Source organism: Linepithema humile, chromosome 2, assembly GCF_040581485.1.
Source record: "Linepithema humile isolate Giens D197 chromosome 2, Lhum_UNIL_v1.0, whole genome shotgun sequence".
NCBI lineage: Eukaryota > Metazoa > Arthropoda > Insecta > Hymenoptera > Formicidae > Linepithema > Linepithema humile.
In genome coordinates this window covers 28,208,762-28,229,512 of record NC_090129.1, presented here as the reverse complement: position 1 = coordinate 28,229,512, position 20,751 = coordinate 28,208,762, and the positions used below count along the sequence as shown (strand labels likewise).

General features: G+C 43.0%; 1 protein-coding gene across 2 annotated transcripts in view; it reads right to left on the bottom strand.

Annotated features, from left to right (window-relative positions):
* LOC105677337 (tyrosine-protein kinase Dnt) overlaps positions 1 to 20,751 on the bottom strand; it is a 79,983-nt gene that overhangs the window by 19,008 nt on the left and 40,224 nt on the right. For both annotated transcript variants that reach the window (XM_067349122.1, XM_012375897.2), the window contains 2 exons: positions 7,264 to 7,534; positions 28 to 202 (listed from right to left, as the gene is read on the bottom strand). In XM_067349122.1, the coding sequence (XP_067205223.1) occupies positions 28 to 202; positions 7,264 to 7,522 (434 nt within the window). In that variant the 5' untranslated portion in view covers positions 7,523 to 7,534. The remainder of the gene's footprint in view (positions 1 to 27; positions 203 to 7,263; positions 7,535 to 20,751) is intronic.

Below are 20,751 nucleotides of genomic sequence, written 5' to 3'. Positions count from 1 at the left end.
ATTAATTCCAATTAAAATTTTACTCACTGCGATTCTTGAACGCGAGCCTTGCTGTTACGAATGTATAACGCACTGGCGACGCTGCCGACGACCAGGATTAAGGCGCACGCACAGGTAGCTGCGACGTAAAGCGCACCGGCGCCGTTCACGAGGGGGCCGGGCTCCAAGCGCACCGAGTCGTTGCTGGGAGGCGTCTCGACACCTGCAAATAATAATTCCATTCCATTTATTTATTAAGTTAATTATTTTTCGCGCTTTCTATCGAGGATAATTGAATTGCATCGATGAAATGCAAAATATATTGATCTCATTTTTGATTAAAAATAAATTTCCCCAGTATATTGTATGACAGATTTGAAGCGCGCGTCTCTCGCGCTGTAATTTTCCAGAGTACGCGATAAACAATATATATGATATAACTAACGTCAGTACATAATATTTTAATTTAATTTTAATTTTATTTTGTTTAACTCATGTTAAAAAAAAAAAGAGAAGAAAAAAAAAAGCGATACGCGATTCTCTTCGCGTTTTATTTGACGGCTATGCTTTTATATTCGATACCAAATAAATATATTCAATCTACAAAGCTCGCACGACCGCCATTATAGTATCGACAATCCATTTTGTCAATTGGAGCATTTCCACTCAAACCACGTGCTCGAGATCCGAATCTATCGAGAATTCCTGGATCCAGTCATTGTTTATACGTATCGCGCCGCTATCGAACAAGCGGGAATATCGACGAGCCGTGGAAAGTGCTCAAAGAGATCTCACTTTGATGGGCGAGTCGTCGGCTGCAAACCACGAATTTTCCGGCAAGTACAGTCGCTATCGCAATTTCATTCCATTTCCTTCTCGTATCGCCACGCATCTCTTACGCACCGTGACATTCTTGTTTCGGGCGTCTATTTAATTCTTGTATTATACAACTTTTGCAAATTTACAAACTTGTCGCCCTTTTAAAATGCAAACAAAATGTGATATGTTTAAAACTTCGCTTAAATTATAACATTTTACGTCGCGCTTAAAATAATGGATTTTTTAAATTATGTGTATATTTAAAGGCTCATGAAATTTAAAATATATTATCTTCGAGGATGAAAAGCCGAAGCCCGCGGATTCTCTTAACTTGAAGATTAATATATTTTGGATTTTTTCAATTTATTTTGTTCTCTAAAGTCGGTCGGTTATTTTTTTAAATATCATCACTCGGATTTTGCAAATTGTATTCCAACGCCATTAAAATTTATAAGAAATTACAAATTGCAAAGACTCCAATGATTCAAATTAACAAGTGAAGGAGTGAAAAGAGCCGGTTTCTCGTGCGAAAAGACATATATTGAATTTACAAAATATACAAAACGACCTGTCATCAGGTTTTTCTCAATATCGAAATAACAAATAAAAACGCACGCAATCATTAAAATTCCAATATCGAAAGATCTTAGAATAATTCAGGCTGCACGAATAAATTCATAAGAAATCTCTGCGAATTAGTCAAACACAGTTGGCAGTCTTCTTCGTCGGGAAAGCGTGAAACGACGAGCTCGTCGAGACTTTCCTCTCCGTGTCGCGCGTTTACATTTTTCCGCCGTATACTTCGCTTTCTGATATTTCTTTTCTCTCTATCCTTTCGTACGTTGCGAGAAGAAAAGACTCGGCTCGAACTCGGGCGGCGCCTTGTCGTCTCTTATAAAGGTAAATAACGTGGCCTAGACGCGGAGGAACTTTAACGCAAGAGCTCAAAAGCTTTCAAGAACCGAGCACGTCAGCCTCGACTAGGATACGCCGTGGAAAGGGACGCATCTTTTCGGAGCGTCATGATAAAATTAAGTAAACTCCATCAGCTCTTAACTCGTCCCTGAGATTATAGCGTCGTATAATCCCTAAATGCATTCCCTCATCGGCGCTGCTCGTCTGAAATCTAAAACAGCACTTTGTTCTTCGGCAACTTATCTTCTCACGTGCGTCCATAAACGAGCAGAATCGCCATTGTCGCATTATTTTCCTCTCACACTCGCAATAATTGTTTCTTCCACACAGAATATCGCAGAATATTTTTTTGTACGCTCTGTCAAATTCCTAATTGTTTCTTTCGTTTCAATTTAATAGGAATTTCACTTAATTTCACTTTATTAACTGTTAATTAATTTTACTTGCGCAATTCGAAACTCGATATTATTCTTGCCCCTTTTCACTCGATAATAATAATTTCTCCAAAATGACCAAGTGTTATCTTTCCGTGATTAAGCCAAAATTATAATCTTTGAGATTAAAGAGCGCGCTTTTCCTCTCTTTATTTGAAAGCCGGCGTCGTTCCGTCGCACACTGGAGTCTCATTCTAGTAAGTAACGTCAATGTCGGTCGCGGAAATAAAGAAAAAGAACCCGCTATGACGTGCTCTCTAAAATGTTCGTTAAGCAGTCGTAGCCGCGATGGAAATGACAGTGCATTAAAAATACACTCGGCCCGCGGCGTAAGAAGATCCGCCGTGAAGATTAAGACATCGCCGACGTAGTGCACAGTCATCGCGTGTTTCTTATTTGCCTCTTTCTTATCAGGGGTGAAACTGAAAAGTTGGAAACCTCCCTTTTACGTTGAATTAAATTCACGATCCATTGATGTTGCATTTCGAATTACGGTCAACGTGCCTGCGGGCGCATCGTCGCCGCTCCAAGAAACATCATCTTGTTATGTAGAAATTCTAATTTCCATCATAAAATACTCTGTTAATCTCCGTGTGTCGAGCTTCCAATTACAATTCTGTCAACGCGGTGCACCAGAACACGATTTTGTTGTATATTTTTACCTTTAAATCCCCATACTTTTTAATTATAACGCGAAAATCATTTCCGCTTGAATATCCGCCGCGCTACTCTCATATCGGTCTTTAATTATCTTACTTATTTCTGCAAAAGTTGCGAGAGCAGTCTTTCAATTTGACAAATACGTTACCGGCTCTAATAAGCCCGGGCGTTTATTTTCTTGCTTTCTACCTCGCTCATTTCCTCGTTTCACAAAAGGAGGAAATAGGCTTCGTGCCTTTGCTGGATAACGTAAACCAAGCAGATCAACTTTACGTGATAGCCGAGGCGGAGCACCGCGAGCACGAACCACGATGAGCAAGACGAGAAAGAGTTTGCTCGAGCACGATGAGACGTGCGCAGGAAGCAGCGGAAAGAAAAAGTTAAATAAATCGTAGCAGCCCACGGCGCTGCAACTTCTCGGGCGCAACTCGCATCTTTCCTCTGCGGCGCGGAGTCCTTCCATCTTCCTAAAACGTTCCTCTCACACGCTACGACGCGTCCGAGATACGAACGAGAGATCTTCGAGGTTTTCCCGCTTATTCTGCGCTGAAATTACACGACTGCGTCAGATGCTGCGATAGTTAACTCGTCACTTTTTTAATATCTACGGTAAATGTTATTATTTTCCCCGCGTAATATCGCGTAACAGCTCGGTTACGTTTCACAATATCCATCTTTTTTTTCTTGCTGCTTCCGTTATTTTTATTTGCATTATTTGTGCACATGCAAGCTGAAACTTTTCTACAAAGTATCTTGTACGATGTTGTTTAAAGAGCGCGCTGTATCGTCTTCATTTCGCGCCGAAGCCATTCGAACGCGAATGGTAAATCGATCACGTTGCTCACAGCACTCGAAGAACATTCAAGTACCTATCGACGTAAGTTATCGCGAGCGACGCGCGCGCGCGCTCCCGAAACTTAGAAACTTAAGAGCGAGTGCGCGGGAGTCAGGAAGGCGTGTTAAGAGCGACTACGTATCTCAATTAAATCCGGGCGAGCTATGCTATCCGCTGCCATCAAACAGACCTTAACCGAGATTTACGAAGGTCCGGAATTAAGTCTCCGGAGGATTAACAGGGTGACCCTTCCACGAAACGCGTTCCCTCATTCGCCGCGAGCTCTGTGGACTTTAGAAACAAATTTGGTCATAGCCGTGAAAGGCTCGCGTAAATCACGGAATTACGTCTTTCGCGCACCGATACGTTTACTTTATTCCGCGAAACCAGGTAATTCGACAACAATATCGAAAAAATATATATATATATTTTTGCGCTCATGCGCGTATTTGAAATATCCGAAATTTCCAGAATTATGTCAGATAAAATTTTTGAAAACATTGGCACCGCATATTGAATATTTTTTTTAAATACTCCTCATGTAATATGTATTTATGCTCGGAAAACTTGCAAAAACATTCGATAATTTAAAAAGCTAATATTTTTTGACAGCATTTGAAACGAAAAATAATATGAATATTTGAAAGGTACACGTAAATCTGAAAAAAATAATACAGAACACACGATGTCTGTTTCGATGTATGTGCGGAAAAAATTTCCAATACATGCGCCCGTTGCATTGAAATTGCTGAAAACAAATATTAAATTTTAGATATTAAAATAGCTGGATGTCAAAGATCAATTTAGATCATCAATTTTTTTTTTCTTAATAGATGACACACCCGATATATATAATTTTCCTCGCGAATATCGAGCGTGCAGGACCTTCATGTAGGGAATTCGATTATTTTCTCGAGTGATCTCGAGGCGCTTTCAGATTGCTGCAGGACCACTCGAGCCCGCGGAAGGATCGCCGAAGGACTCCGTCAGGAACCGGCGGCGGGTCCTTTGGCGATGTGCGAGAGAACGGACGGGGAAGAAGCAAATTCGACAAAGCAGGAAATCTGGCTCTTCAGGAAGCGACTACGGTCCTCCGCCGCGGAGGCGCTTACTTATTTTCGTCCTCCTTTCTCCCTCCCCCCCTGCGCATCCCTGTCCACCTCCTGCGTTTTTCTACGCGGTCGACCCTCTTGATCTTCGGCGAAGGAGGGATTCGCTGCCTTCTCTTCTCTTTCATTAAATACACCGACCCCCGGCGAGATTCAATTTTACTCGGCGGATTGCTTTTTGTTGTACCGTCGCCTGCTTCGGGTAACCGGATCCGGATCTGCGCCTCTTTCTTCTCCCATCTTTCCCCCCCCCCCTTCTCCTTTTTCTTCCACTCTTCCGTCCCTGTCTCTCTGTCATCGCTATCCTCCGCGGTCAGATCATTCTCCATACGTCGCGTAAACGCATATATTGTGCGACGCGAGAAATATCCGGTTACGTTCCGGCTCGCGGTGACTCGAAACGAATTTGTTTTTCAAGTTCTAAAACGAGTGTTTAGCGTGTGATAAATTATATAATACCAAGTGTAAAGGTTTTCATAAAATTTCTCTCACATATTTCATTCCGCGTGTAAAAAACAATGTTATTCACACCTGAAAGAACAATGAAATCTAAACCATTGATCAAAAGCGCAAACAAAAATATTTTTTTAGTTTTATGGTGCATATTTTTTTTTTCTTTTCTCAAAATTCAATTCTTATTCTGGTGACAAATTCCTATTTTTACAAACAAAGTAATCTTTCCAAATTTGAAACAATTCTCTTTTCAATTTTGAAAAAGAATGCTACTCCACCGTGATTTCTATTTATTCGCGCGGAACGCGCGTTTATTTACCGAAAACTGCATGCAAAATTGTTTTAGTTACACAAAATCTGTAATGGTATATCGATAGAGGAGAAACGGGGAATCGGGGCTATTTGCCAGATTGCATTCATCGCTGTGCTGTGCGGCTTGTTTTTTCAGAAAACACACGTTTTCGAGGTCGTGTTGAAGTTTGCGGAGTCGAGCGAACCGCCTGTGAAGTACCTTGCGTACAAGCTTACGAGCACCCTTGTCGGAAGTGGTACGGAAATTACGTTTGTGCCGTCGTCCGCGTCCGTTATAACATTTCCATTTCTCCTGGCAACATAAACTACACGTGTGTATATATAATTTCATTATCTAAACATAATTACTTAAACCATACAATGCGGAATACGCATTGTATTTATAATTTGACAGTATTTATTTTAGCAAGGACCCGGAAGTCGGCGTACATTTCCCGCCGACTGCTATTCCATTGCCGCCGTAAAATAAATTAATACCGTGGAATCGCAATTAGCGACGTTCTGCTACGGTTGATATTGATAAAAGTACACGTTTTACACATTCGATCCTATACATTTATAAATGCGACATTTATTTTTTATAATATTCTGTCATATTAGCATCCCACATGAATTGTTCACAGCCGCTTTATTTTGCATTTCGCAAAATTGTTAACCGTTTCGATTGCCGTTACTCGTTTAACTGTTGAAAATGTCAATGGCAATCGGAATCGGCTCGATCCGTGAATCGCGTGCGGATAAATCGAGTTATGCGCGACGCGCAAATGTGAATGCGCACTTCTGTTTTAATCGTGACCACGTCGAAATTCTCGCCGTAACGAAGGTATTCAGCCGAGTTCGCGAACGCGCTAATTAAATCCGAGATTACGTAAACGAAATAATTATCAGCAGACTACGCAATGGCGCCAAAATGAATATAGATAAACAAAAGCGTGCTTCAGCGCGCAGTCACTTGCAGCGCAGGATATGAGCAGGCGAGCAGCATGTGTTACGTAGATTGCGAAGTTTAGAATGGCGTCACCCTTTAAAACGGATCCTCAGTGTGCACAGATATACATGGATATTGTTATTAAAAATAACAATACGCCGAGAGATTCGCAAATCTTTTGCGCCAATATGATTCGCAACCGTACATTTGCATTATCAGCCGATACACTTCGGTGATTATCGTAAAATTTATTCAATTGATACAATTGCAAATATCGTATTATCGCACAATCAAATTTATCAATTAATTAAGAATACAGATATTAAATAATTAAATGCAGTTATTAAATAACCTTGAAATTGAAAAAGTCGTGCATTATTCAGGATTTAACCGATAACGAAGAGGAATTGCAATTTTAATTCCGCCGGTAAAACATCACTAAGCGAAAGAGTTAAATAATTCACACTTTAACATTTTCATATTTCAAGGCGAGACAAACGGCGAGTGCGCCGTCATGATTTTTTCAAGGACTCTGAATAAAGCAAGCGAAAGAAGAAAACGCGATCCGTGCATTCCTTCGACCAGAAAAAAAATCCAGGATCCGAATTCTCGATTATAATGCGCGGTCATGAAAAACTTCAGATTGCAATAATTTTCATGCGCGAGAATAATAAAGTGAGCGCGCTCGCTTTTTCTCGCACACGCGCGGATGCGAATAAAATGCCCTTCGCTTTTTCCATCCTTTTCAAAATTAGCGATTCCTCGCCGTCGCACGCGCGCAAATGAATTACCTTCCGGATTCAATGTCCGTGCACGCACCTTTCAAGCAGATCTTGTTCCTCTTGAAGACCAGGATCGTGTCGTTGTACTTGGCGCCGAGAGGCGCGGTGACGTTCAATCTCAGCGCCAAAGGAATTTCGGCGCTCGAGACGCCCGAGCACGGCAATCTGATCCTGAAGACTTGCAGGGTGACGGGGACCTCACCTCTGGCGGACACGTTCACTCTCGGCGGTAGCAGCGCCATTATGCCAGAGGACGGTCCACCCGGAACGCCCACCACGTCGTAATCCAGCTCCATGGAATACGATAACTGGAGGAAAGAAAAGGATAGAAGCTTTATCGCTTAATAGAGAACGGTATTAAATGTATCTACATTTAGTTCCGCTAAGCTCACCACTCTCAACTTGCGCAATGACAAATTTTTTTTTTTTAGCAAAAATGTCTAAACTTTTCCAACCGGTGTAAAGTCGCGTTGAAGATAAACGTTGAATCGCAATACGTCTCGCGCGATTGCTGTGAAGTATTTAAGGCCGCCTCGTGGGCGGCGCGACAATTTTTAATAGAGGCGAATTCTGCAGAAAACTATTTACGCCTCCCGCCTACTTCAACGCGAGTCGATATCCCGCGCCGTAAAGTATTCCGGTTATCGTCCGGCGGACGATATGCCGGCACGTAATAAAAATAGCGCGACGCCCATAACTCATGGAAATGCGAGACTCGCGGACCCTTCTACGCGGCCGCATACGATTGCACGTATTAACGTTATAGGTGTATGAATATATATCGCCGCGCGTATCGGCCGGCATGCGATATTTCACGTTAAATCCCGCGCGTCGGTCTATTTCGTATTTACCGCCGCCTATCCCGTAACTTTTAACCCCGAATCGACTCTGACACGAGACCCGCGGGCAGTTAGTTGGGCGATCCTGGAAGGCACACGACCGCACCACCCCCCCGCCCCTCCCACCCGCCCCGTTCTGTCATTCGAGATTGGCCGCCGAACGGCGACGGGTGCGGGGAGGCGGGGCGGAACGGTGGCGGCGAGTAGTGTGCTCGGGCACGCCACAAGTTTTACGAGGTGGCATAAATAACCTGGTTAGTGCTTCGTGATGCGGTGTCAACGGAAAAGGCGACTCCACCCTCCGCGAGCCGCTCCGTCGTAGGCACCGGTAATCGTCGTAATCGTCGCGCCGGGGGGTCGCGCGGTGGCGTGACACCCGCCTATCGTGGCACCCGTGGCGCGCCGTGCCCGAGATCGCGCGCACCTCCGGGCATATTTATCATTTTTTTCCTTCCTACCCTAAGCAAGAGCCGCGCGCGCGCGAAGAAAGCGTGAGCGAAGCGAATGGACCGGTGCACGCGCGTCACGGCACATGCCGTGAACGCGCGTGAGATAACCGCGAATCGGGCGGAGGGATGAAAGGGAAAGAGCTCTTTGTATCGGAGCGCTCTCGAACGGCGCTGTTAGATCATTCCGCGTGTCGCGCGAGCCTTTCCCTTTAATTACTGAAAGTGGGCTCAGTTTACAGCGCGCTGACGATTTATTCTGATTCAAGCGTTGCGCACGTCGTATCACGCGAGTGATTATTCACAGTTGACGCGGCGCGATAGAGAGAGAGAGAGAGAGAGAGAGAGAGAGAGAGAGAGAGAGTTGTGGTTTTAATCCATTTAAACCGTAATCTATTATTGTACTTTTGTAATTAACTATTTAGAATGATTTTTATCAGTTTTTTGCAACTTTTTTTTATCCATCGAAACGGTGATGTTTATTTTACAAAGATTCCTTCGGCACACTCCCCCCCCCCCCCTTCCGTAAGTGGACAGTCGCAAAGCTGTCTTCTAATTCTTAGAACTAGAAAAAGATGAAGAGTAAGTTGAACCGAGATTAAAGTTGATCTACTCGTTGGTGGAACTGAGCATTAAAAGGGCGAGACAAATGACGAATGGCGTTTTCCGATCCTCTTCGGCGGAGCACGCGAGCTTTTTCATACCGAACGCGCTCACTCCGGCGCTTCGTTCTAATTGACGGTAACTTAATGACGATGTGGTTGAATCGAGGACGCGCTGTCGAGGGTGGTTTCGAGACGAGACGCCGGTTTGCCTCGTAATCGCTTCTGGAGGGTGGCGATGACGTGACATCTATCCGTCGCGTTCGAGCTGTCAGGGATAAAACGTGTTTTCGCCATTCCACCTACGCGACGGGTAGTAATTGACAGAAGTGCCTCGTTCTCTCGTCGAAAAGCCACCCTTTTCTTTCATTCGTGCCGCCCTTTTCTCCCACGATAAATCAACTGCGCCCGAACTAAACGCAGTTCACGTCCCTCGGAATTGCTCTCGAGCTCGTCTGGTGGAGAGAAATGGCCAATATCTCTAAACAAATCTAGATTGATTTGCAGCATCGATGCGAAATATATTTTCGAACGCGGAACAGGAGTAAAATCCAATCAGGAAATATCAGTATCATTTATTCTGCAAAAAATCATGGAAATGATTGATGTTTAATTCGGTTGCAGAAAATGGCGTATTTTTTTTTTTTTTTTTTGCTACGATAACGTCGCTATTTTCGATGCGGCAAAGGACCGGCAACGCTCGCACATCTGCGCGCAGTTTTTTAAAATTTTGCTGCAATTATTACCGTCGCTGATTACAAACTTCTCAATAAAAATTCGCGGAAGGGACGGCGAATTTTTCGACTCCCCCCCCTCGTTTCGGCGGCGTTCGTGGAAAGAGCGAGTGGATAGCGCGCGGGGCGGGGCTCGAGTGATTTCCTGCAGCTGTAAGCGTTTGCTTAATATCCAGTCTCGGATTCCTGTAATAGCGTAAAAATGTTTGCCGAAGAAGCGTCTGCTCTCGTTGCGCGCCCTTCTTCAATCCAGAGAGAACACACAGTTCATGGGCGCCGGCAAGATTTTTTTTTTCCCACTCAGCGGCGGACCTTCTCTTCGAGGGAGACTCGGAAACTTTCTCCACTTATCTTCATCAGTTAATGCCGGGGAAAAAAACTATGCGCGTATTTAGGCTTCTATCGATTTCGGCGGCTTCTCGTCACGCCGGAAGCGAGTCCTTCGCGACGAGTCTGTCGGATCGCCGGTGTTAATAAATTTCGTCGAGTGGTCTGCGCGAAATAGCTAACAAGCTTCGCCTCTTATTCTTCCGCGCGAGTTCGCTTCTGCGAAACAGTCGGCGGATGCAGCGCGCGTCCCAGCGACGCCCATGAGCGCACGGGCGTGAATTGCGATCCGTCAACCTCCTTCCGCGTTTCCCCCCCGCGCGAACGTGTGTGCGAGCGCACACGTGTGCCGGGGCGTTCGCGCGCGCGTTTTCTGTGTACAGAACAAACTTCGATTCTGGAGAGACGACGTGAGAGGCGACGTGCCACCGCCCCGCCATTGTTGCTGTCGATGAAAAGGAAGTCGTATAACACGGGGGGAATCCTATCGTCCGACACCAGGAAGGAAACGCCCGTGGCTTTTAAAGAGGGGATGGCGCGCCTCCGCTTCCCTTCCCCGCCCCCTCCGATTTATACCGAAATTATGCCGCGATTTTGTATTATCGGACAGCAACGGGGAGAATATTAAAGGACGACAAGGCGGGCTGATTTATCCCGGAATTATTCCCGGCTCGTATTATTCGCGTCCTTGTGTTATTCCAGTGAGCGAGCCCGCCGGTTGATTCGGCTGGATGCGCGTGAGCGATGAAAAATGTGCGGCCATGCGAAAAGTACGATGATAAACGCGGCATGAAGCGTACAGAAAAGGGTCAACGCCGTCGATCGCGGCTTCGGTGATTAATCGTGGCGCCAGGATTTTCCAGATAGGTTTCAATATCGCGGATCAGTCGGGCGTATGTTGGCTAATAAGTTTAGACGTGATATTTCTTATCGGCGGCCGCGGCACACCGTTATTTCTTTGAAAATTAAATCCGTATAAAGTCGTGCATTTAATTAAACAAATAGAGTCGCAATTTGTAGAGTTATTTTAAATGCATGTGTGACTTAATATTAATTTTATCGCGTCATATTATATTCGGTAGTGTATTTTTGTCTCGCGACATAATTGTTGCAATACCGATTTTTTCATCAATATTTTGCCCGCAAATGTAAGACACAAGATGTAAAATTAATAATACGAGGTTATCCATCTTATTGTAATTTCTCGAACAAGAAATCTTATTATTAAATACTTTCATCTTTTGAGCCTTTGAATGTATCGAAAACATTCGTGAACTCGCTCGATTGTATCTCTCGTTATTTTCCTCTAATGAAATTATCTTCATCATCATTATAATCGTGAATTTATCGTGGCAAACGTTATTTTTAAATTGGAAGAAAACACGTTAAGCAAATATTAGCGTAACGTAGTTATATCGCACATATTTCCGCGTAACCAAAAGTACGCGATTCAAACCGATGTCCACCGGTGCATGAGCCACGAAATTAGTCACGTGTCGCTAAACACTCGGGAGCGCCGATCGTGTAATTTTTATGGGAATTTTCCGGTGGATCTTTTACACGATTGAATCCATATGGTTTTACGTCATATCGTACGGACAATCGATTAAAACAACGCATTTTCGAGTCGCTTCCCAGGACATACTTGTTTTCATTTTAAATTAAAATATGAAAGAGCGATACAGTATTATTGTTAATTGCGCAGTTCTAAATAGAAATCAGTCATAAATTGAAATCTCGCTCACTCGCAATACTAACGCTAAATAATTCCCATATAATATGGAATATCGTTCAAGATGATTATTTCAAGAAAGTGAAACTTATTCGATGAAAATAAGATATTCTAATTGTAACATTCTGAATAATTTTTTACCAAACGTTGGATTCATCAAATTTACTTTTAATAACATCGAGTGTCTTAATTGTCCAATTCGAATAACAAGTAAGAAAGAAAACGTCAGCGAGATTTAATTCATTTTTTTGTAGAATGTCTACAAACATGTGGAGAAACAGAGGGCCAGAAGGCAAAGCATTACGTATAAAAGGCTCGGCGGTGCCTTGCGAGATTCCTCCTATGGTTTCCCTCCCGCTTTCAGCGTGCAATAACGAAATGCCATTGGTCTTTTTGCGTGTCCACCGTCCGTATCGCCGTTGAAAACCCTCACACTTGAACTGTGGTGGACGAAAGTTCCGAGTTTACGCTTTGATTCGGTTCCCTTTTCCTTGACCGATAGCCTTTAGACGCAAGAAATTAAATCGGAGTCTTTGACGGCGCACGAGACTCGTCTGTCGAGAATTTCTCAATGCACATAGGAGCCTTCAAATCGCGTTCGGTGCGTCTGCCGAAACGCGACTCGCATTATTGGCCTCATAAAGCGAACAAAATTTTCGAGATCTAAAATATGATATCAATTGCACAATTTCGGGGGAATCGTGTGCCGCCGCGTACTGGGATAGAAAATTTAGACGAAGAAACGAAAGGACAGTAGAACGTTTTCTGATCGAGATGCGCTATTTTTTGAACGAAAATAGAATAAACGGGACCAACTTTTTTTTATTAAATTTATTTTGCATTAAATGGAACGCTAGACGCCGCTGATGAAACATTCAATTCCTTTTACATATAATATGTTTAATCGATTTGAATTCATTTTTATATATATATATATATATATATTTGAAGTAGCGACGAGTTATAAATACGAGCGGAATTCAAAGTCTCGGTGGAAGGAGGAAAGTAAGCTCGAGTATCGCGTGCGTGCGAATGGAAAGCCCTTAACATCCCTCTCGGCATCAGCTCGCCGGGTGCTCTTTAAAGGCACGCAAAGGACGTTTAGTCTCTCCGTAATATCTCAATCGCGTATATACAGCCGCTAATGCTCTTATGGATGGCGTAGTCGCTCGGGCGGCGCCGGCTTCCTTTCGGACAGCGTTCACGGCGAGGCGTCTTAATGCCACTTTCGACGACACGATGAATTAATCACCCTCGTTCCGGCGCCCCCTTTCACTGCCCCACCCTAGCTGCTGCTTCGTAGGCAAATGAATTAACAACAAGGGAGAGCGGTTAGCGAAGAAACCTCCTCCGTGGAAACCGTTGACGATTAACGGTCGTCGTTTGCGCGCCGAGAATTGCAATGATACTGCCACTACACGAGTTTAATTAAAGATAATAGGTAATGAAGCTGATTAATACCGCCTCCACTGCGATTAAACGGCACTATCTCACGCGCCGCCGGAGAAAACGGAGGGGTAAAAAAAATAACGATCCGCTGGGTACGGATTTCTTGAAGAATTCCAAGCGACACTTTTGCGGTCTTTTATTTCAGAATAATAAATTCTTCGAATTTCTATGGATTAAGAATCCGAAAATGAATTATATAAGAGAGATTTCAAGGGCGCAATAATTTCTTATAATTAATCATTAATTATTGATTCTCGGCATTACTTGACATCAATTCTCGTGACAATTCCCGAGTCGAAATTTTTAGCCTAGATTAAACCTACAAGTTTTGTCGAATTTGGAGAACCAATGTAAGCTTTAATTCATATATATAGATATAACATTACATTGGCTATTGCCCTTGTTTGATACTAAAAATTGTTACTTATTGCCGTTTTTTCCATGTGGAAGCTCAAAAGAGTACCTACTGAGAACCTCTAAAAAGGCTCCAGGTTTTATAAATATGTATTTCTAGAAAATAAATATTCAAAATTACTTAATAATCTATTATCTCATATACTCTACTTGCATTTAATGTATGGATCTTGATTTCAATAAACAATATATTAATTATTATAATTTGCTTAACTGTAAATAGGCTACTATAAGCAAATATTATATAAATAATATTCACTTATCTCTTACACATCTATCTGCAGTTAAGTAAATTACATAATTAATGTATTGCGCTTATTGAAATTAAGATATGCATTAAATACAAGTAAATGTGGTAACAGAATATTAAATAATTTCAAATTATAGGTCAAATATGTAATAAAATATTAAATAAAATTTTGAATTTCAATTGTTTTTTGTTTATTCGAATAAATTTTTAGTTATTTATAATACTAAATATAATACTGAGTTGCACTTAATTTTTAAAAATATTTTTTTACTATTTATTTGTTATTATTTATTTTATATTATAACATTTATTATATTAATCTGAAACAATAGAAATTGAACTCAATTATAGATTGAATATTAATATTTTTATTGCTAGAAATTTCGATAAGATTTGGAGATTCAAAAGAGGTAGGAGTTGTAAGAACAAAAGTAGGAATTGTATATTTAACATCAATAAAAATAAGGGTTTTCTAGGACAACAAGATTAAAGAAAGGTCAAAAGAAGACATAACACTTTCAAGATAGAACTTGTAGGTCAAGGAACATTATTAGAGGCACAAATAACCATGTATGAGGTTTATAGTAGGTTTTAAATTTCGACTCGGGAACACTTTGTGTACTTTCCGCAAAACCTTGTCGGAAGATTATCGCCGCGTTAATCTTCACAGTTATGCCACCGCGGCGTAAATAACGACTTAACGAGCGGTTTTAACGCTTTAATTATTAGCCCGACTGTATCGCCGCGAAGAGAACAAGAACGTCGTACAAAGGGTGCATGTGAAGCAAGGGCTGTTTGCACCCTCGGTGTTAACGCAATATACTCGCTTTAGGGCGCGACGCACTTAGCATGTGTACACGAGTATTGCTCGTCTGCGAGCTGTCTGTCCGCGTGCATCCATATTCTCTTATTGTCGGCTCGCTGACGACGGCAGCGAGTTCTTCCTCCTCACCGTTCCCTTGTTTTCTTTTCACCGACAATTCGCACATTTGTAGCAATTAAATGGAACTTAATCGTTTATTTAGTGCTTAAAAGTGCGAACAAGGGTAAATAAGATGCTTCATTGATGCTCGTGGCGCGCTCAGGATATTTTTTCGGGGGAGGATTTAAAATTCATACACAAAATGAAACAGGAAGACCAAAAATCGGGATAATTTTATATTGCGCACTGAAAAATATAAAAAATACAATCTATTTTTATAGTAGCATAATTGTAAATTGATATCAAGTTTTCTTGATTTTTCTTAAATAATCAGATTAACTGGATTGCTTAAATAATCAGAAAATTATTTCTACTTATATATGACTGCTAGATGTTTCTTAAGTTACTTATTTAAATCCTTTCGCAACATGAATATCTTAAAGTAGATATTATATACGTTCGAACAGCAGTATAGCTGGAGAAGCTATCATAATTATTTGTGTGCAAAGATACTGGCGTGAATTTTGAATTATTAAAATTGTGACTATACTTAATAACAGACAAAAAATACAAATGTTTGAACGCATTTTATTTAATTTTAGATTTTTTACTCTTTGCCGTTAAGTTAATAAAAAAATAAGGTATATTAATTAAATTTGGGTGCGCCACTGCTCTTGTGACTTAATTATTTATTAATTTTTAATGGTTCTCCTTCGTGAAATTTTCAACTTGTCGAGGATTAATCTTTTTTTCTAATCATTTTTCCTTTCTCTCTTATGACATACAGTTATATGTACACACAGAAAAATACATACTGTATTTAAGTAAATATTACTTGTTTTAAGTATTTTATAAGTTCATATATCCGCAAATCTATCGTAAGTTCATCATAAGCATCAAATTTATTCAAAATATATTTTGATCCTAGTAAGTTTAATACTTCAATCAAGAATATTAAATTAAAAAAAGAATTCTATTTGCTTATTAAATTAACCAAATCTGACTTTTCTTCGATACAATTTTATAATATTCTTCACCAAAAAATAATTACTTCTTTTGAGTATATGATAATAAGTTTATCAAAAATTTGTGATGAGTATATTTTAAGACTATTATCAAGAAAATATTCTTTATTAAAGATAATTGTTATTTAAAAAAAGAAAAGTAAGCCGAGTAATTACTTTTCTTAGCAATAGAATGATATTTTTCTGTGTGTATGTTATATCTGTATCTGTATATTATACAGTTATCTGTATAATATACAGATGTATATTGAATGTATTATATACAGCAGCGTTTTAGACCTTTTTTGTCGCGCTATACATATCACTGCGACGTTCCCTTATTCATTTTCTGAAGCTCCGTCTTGCCAGACATCACTTGTCTTCGTTATCTCCGTGAAATATGAAATCTCTTGCCTCTCTATAACGTGCTGCCGTCTGCTTTCACTCCTTTACTTTCGCTACGTATCCATTTTCCCCTTAGCACTCGCGGCATTATTATTCTTTATTCCTTAATTCTCGAAATATCTTGTATGACGTTTCAGGTATGCATGTATCCTTTCTGCACGCCCTCCTACTCGTGTCGCAGACAGTGTGTGCGTGCGTGAGTGATGTTATTCATAGAGAGACAACAAAGGAGCAGCTGCAGCTATGATAAGATAATGAGAGGAAAGGATGAAATAAAAATCCGCACTCGAGAGAAGATATAACGATCGAGAAGAGCGTAATGACTGTCTGCTAACAATCGCGAAAGTCATTAGAAGTAAGAAATAATGATCCGCGAGTCCTTCGTATCGACGAAGAGGGGGGGGGGGGGGGGTGGAGATAGACGATTTATATTTCCGTCTGCGAAAATCTTACTCCGTCCACTTGGTAAAATTGTTTCGGTCGCTCCGCGACCGTCGCGCGGGGGACGCGCAATATCCCCGGCTGCTCTTTCGCAAAGAGAGTTTAACATCGTTGCCCGGCGACGGGGCCAAATCGTGCGGGACTAATTTTATTATGCGGAAGTCCAGTTAATTGGCGCCGGGAGCGTATAAATTGCAGCGGCTTGGCGACACCCGCCTCGCGCAGAGGATCGCCGCGGAGACGTGGGGCAGTTTATCCCTAATGCGAAAACATTGCCTCCCCTCGGTGCTGCTCACGTAGCGAGGGACCAGGTCGGAAGGTAGTCACGTAAAGGATTGCCGGAATTCCCGCAGGAATCTCGTGCGACGTCTACCCGTGTGCTTACTCGGAGAACCTCCTTCTGCCCCTCCCCCACCCCCTCCCCTCGCCGGTTGTACACTCCGATATATTGGACGTCGTAATCTTTTAATCCTGCGAAACGGCTTATTGCCGAACGGATCAAAAAGAGAAAAAAAAAAAAAAAAAAAAAAAGACACACACACACACACACACACACACACGACCGGCGCGACGTAACGACCTTTTAAATCTGCCGACGGAAATCTCCGCGGAGATTGAGACGGCTTAACCGTTGCGGTTGCCGTTCGAACGCGAACTTCGCTGCGGGAACAGCAGCTTCTGTAGCGAAGTTCTAACCGAATCCGATGGCCCCCGCGAAGTCTGCGAGCGATTAGAAGTCAAAGTTGGAGAACGCCTGTTATCGCGCGCGGGGGCGAGGGGCGCTGCCATTATTTCGCTCACGGCATTGTGCCCCGAGTGTGACGTAAGGCATTCACGCTGAAGCGTGAGCGCGCGTTAAATTGTTCGATATTGTAACGGCAAATAGCGATTACAATGTAATGTTGTTTCGGTTCGCAATGAGTACAATGTTAATAATCGCGAGACATTATATTTCACACACAGGACTTCACAGGTGAGACGAATTCCTCGGTGCTGTTAACGTTTTGCCGGCACGCGATGGCCAATTGTGAACATCAGTCGCATGCGAAGCATTAATCCATATAAAACAATTGCAATATCGATATTGAAGTGGCAGCTGGATATTTCCTACAGGCGAGCCTCTCCCCCGTTTTCATCGCATTATTTTACTTATTGACGAGCGTTTCAGCATCCTCTCTTTACAAGCGGCATCAAAATTGTATTCTCTACCCCAATATATTCCATTATGCGCTGTTTACACGGCAGACGCTTCTGTAAGGAAATGAAAACGCCCTCGTCGTGCACGATAATGGAAATCTGAACCGCACGGAGAAATTAGCTTCTTTGACGGGCGGGAGTGGCCGAGTTGCCGATAGTTGGCGCCCGGTAGTCGCGCCCGGTTATTTCCCCGAAATTTTCCCGCTCTTTGATCAACGGGGATAAATCCGACGCGTCGGCGTTAACGCGCCTTCGAATTCTTGACGTTTCGCGGAAACGTTCAGCTTGGAAAATAACGCTGGAGGAGACAATTGAATTTCCCAATGCTGCTTCCTCGCGATATATATACATGTCGGACGCCGTCGAATATCACGAGCGCATCTCAGTCGCGAGGTTTCGCCGCATCCCCTCCGGTAAGAACAACGGCGATTAAGACAAACAGGCGGACGGAAAGATCCGTCTAACTCTTAACATTGACTTAAGGCTCACTTAGATCGAGTCCCGTCCGTCTCAGCGGAAAGGTATCAGCAGGTGGAGGGGGGGGGGGGGGGAGAGGAAGCTGGAGAGGAGGGCGGTTCATCGAGAAGCACAATTCGTCGAGCCGCCGTTTATCCTCGCTCACATCCGCAACGCGCGGACGGGGGAGGAGATTGGAATGACTGAAGTCCTGATGAAGGGTGGATGAGGTACGACCGGGCGGGAGGGGCAGGAAGAGGGGTCGAGGGTACGTAGGGCAATTTTCGCGTAATTCGATGGGGCGTGATCGTCATAGCAACCCCCGTCTACCCTCTCTGGAAGCTGCAGCCTGTTCAAACAAGCCTCAAACTCCATACTAGGCTCGCATCCGCTCTCGCGCTCTCTCTCTATCTCTATTTCCCTTCCTTCCTTTTCCCTCTCTCTCTCTCTGCCTCCCTTCCTCTCTTCTTCTCACCCTTTGTATCTTCCTTCCTCTTTCCTGTTCCCCACGTTTCCTCCTTCTCTTCCTCGCTATCTGTCTTTCTGCGGCTCCCGCGCACACCGCATTCGTCTTTCATTGTCCGTCCCTCTCTTTCGCCTGTCCTAACTCGAATCCGCGAACGGCACTACGGGATTTCAACAGTTGCGATAACTACCCGGATTTCTCCCGCACTACAGGCAGTGACGGCTCAATCGTTTCATTGTAATTACTTGCTCGTTAGTGTAGCGCGCCGATGGGCGCCGAGCGCGCCGCAGAGTTGACTGGCAACAACATTGGACGGAGTCCTTTTCTCGCGGCGAAACGCGGGAGGCCGCCTCGTCCTCTCGCGGCCCGTCATTTAGTTCACGGCCTGCGGGAGACCGGCGGAGAAACCTCCGCGCCGTGGCTTTCCGACGTGTCATAATACGGCCGCGCGTCTCGTGGCCGCGACGCGAATTACGACGGCTGAGAGCAGTCTGCGTGCAATGGGAAATTCGTATCCTTGCGTTTATCGCTGTTATCGGGTATGTAATTCGTAAAACTGTCGGACGCAAGCCGCTTCGATACACAACGGTCTTCGACACGACATATCTTACCCCATTAAGTACCCCTTTTAATATTTATACGAATAAAAAATGTCAGGAGAAGGCGAAGCCTATTTCTCTTCTAGTTCATTTGAATCCTATCATTTTTCACACAAATGGCGCTGAAAGCTTGCCAGGTTTTTAGACTTTACAATAATTTTGTATGATAAATGTTAGAAATTTTGTACACAGCGCCCGACGTGAAAACACGGAGTTCGTCTCTCACGTGACACTATTAATCATACTATCTTGCAGTAATTTCTTTTTAATTGAAAAACCGGAAGCACACGTCTATTTTCGATACATTTAAATGAAATGTACGATAAATGGGAAAAGTTCACGGCGAAATAATGGCCCGGCCGCGTCGACACTATTTCCCTAGGCAAATACCCGGCATGCTCGAAAATTGCGTTTCTAATTCTCGTCATTTGCGCGTCCATAGCTTCTCATTATCGACCACCGCAGCCGTGTTCACCGATCGAATCGAATTCCGCAGAATTCCGCGCGGACGAATATTTCATACTCTGTGATCGTATAACGGCTCGCTTTAGTGCCCGGCCGGCGAGCTGAAAAACAGCAACAAAGAGAAGGAGAGAGAGAAAGAGAGCTCGCTAACGAGATGCCGTAGCTTCACCTCGCGGCAAAATCAAACTTCCATTACCCATTCCATAGATGGGGCCGAGCGCCAGCAAACGACAGCAAGATTACTCATCCGTAGCACCTAATCTCATCTGTAACTACTTAATTTTTCATTTACACCATTTTAGCTAACGAACTTACTAATGTCGCCCGTTTTCGAAGCTCCGCACATTTGCGAAGCGCATCTTTCTACGCCGGCAAAACTCATCTCGCGCTATTCATTTGTAATAACATTTAAACGTGTATTTATCTATTTTACTTTTAAAGCACTTCGCTACATACGATTTTTCATGTTCTGCTTACATTTCAAGTTTCAACTAAAAGCTTTTACCTTTTCGTACTAAAAATATTAAAAGTTAAATTATTAAATGCTATAAAATAAACTCCGTTTTACTTCCATTACTTCCTACATCGAAGCAGCAAAAATGGACGCAATCGCCGCGAGTATTAGATCATTTAACCGCGTTACAGATAGAAGTGCAAAAGCGGGATTAAATTCCTCGCGCGTAATCGACGAACTTTTCGCTATCTCGTCCCGTTCGTTATCCTCCCGGTGGCTGGATGGCCGAAAAATGTTTGTGTGCGGACCACGTAGTCGAGACG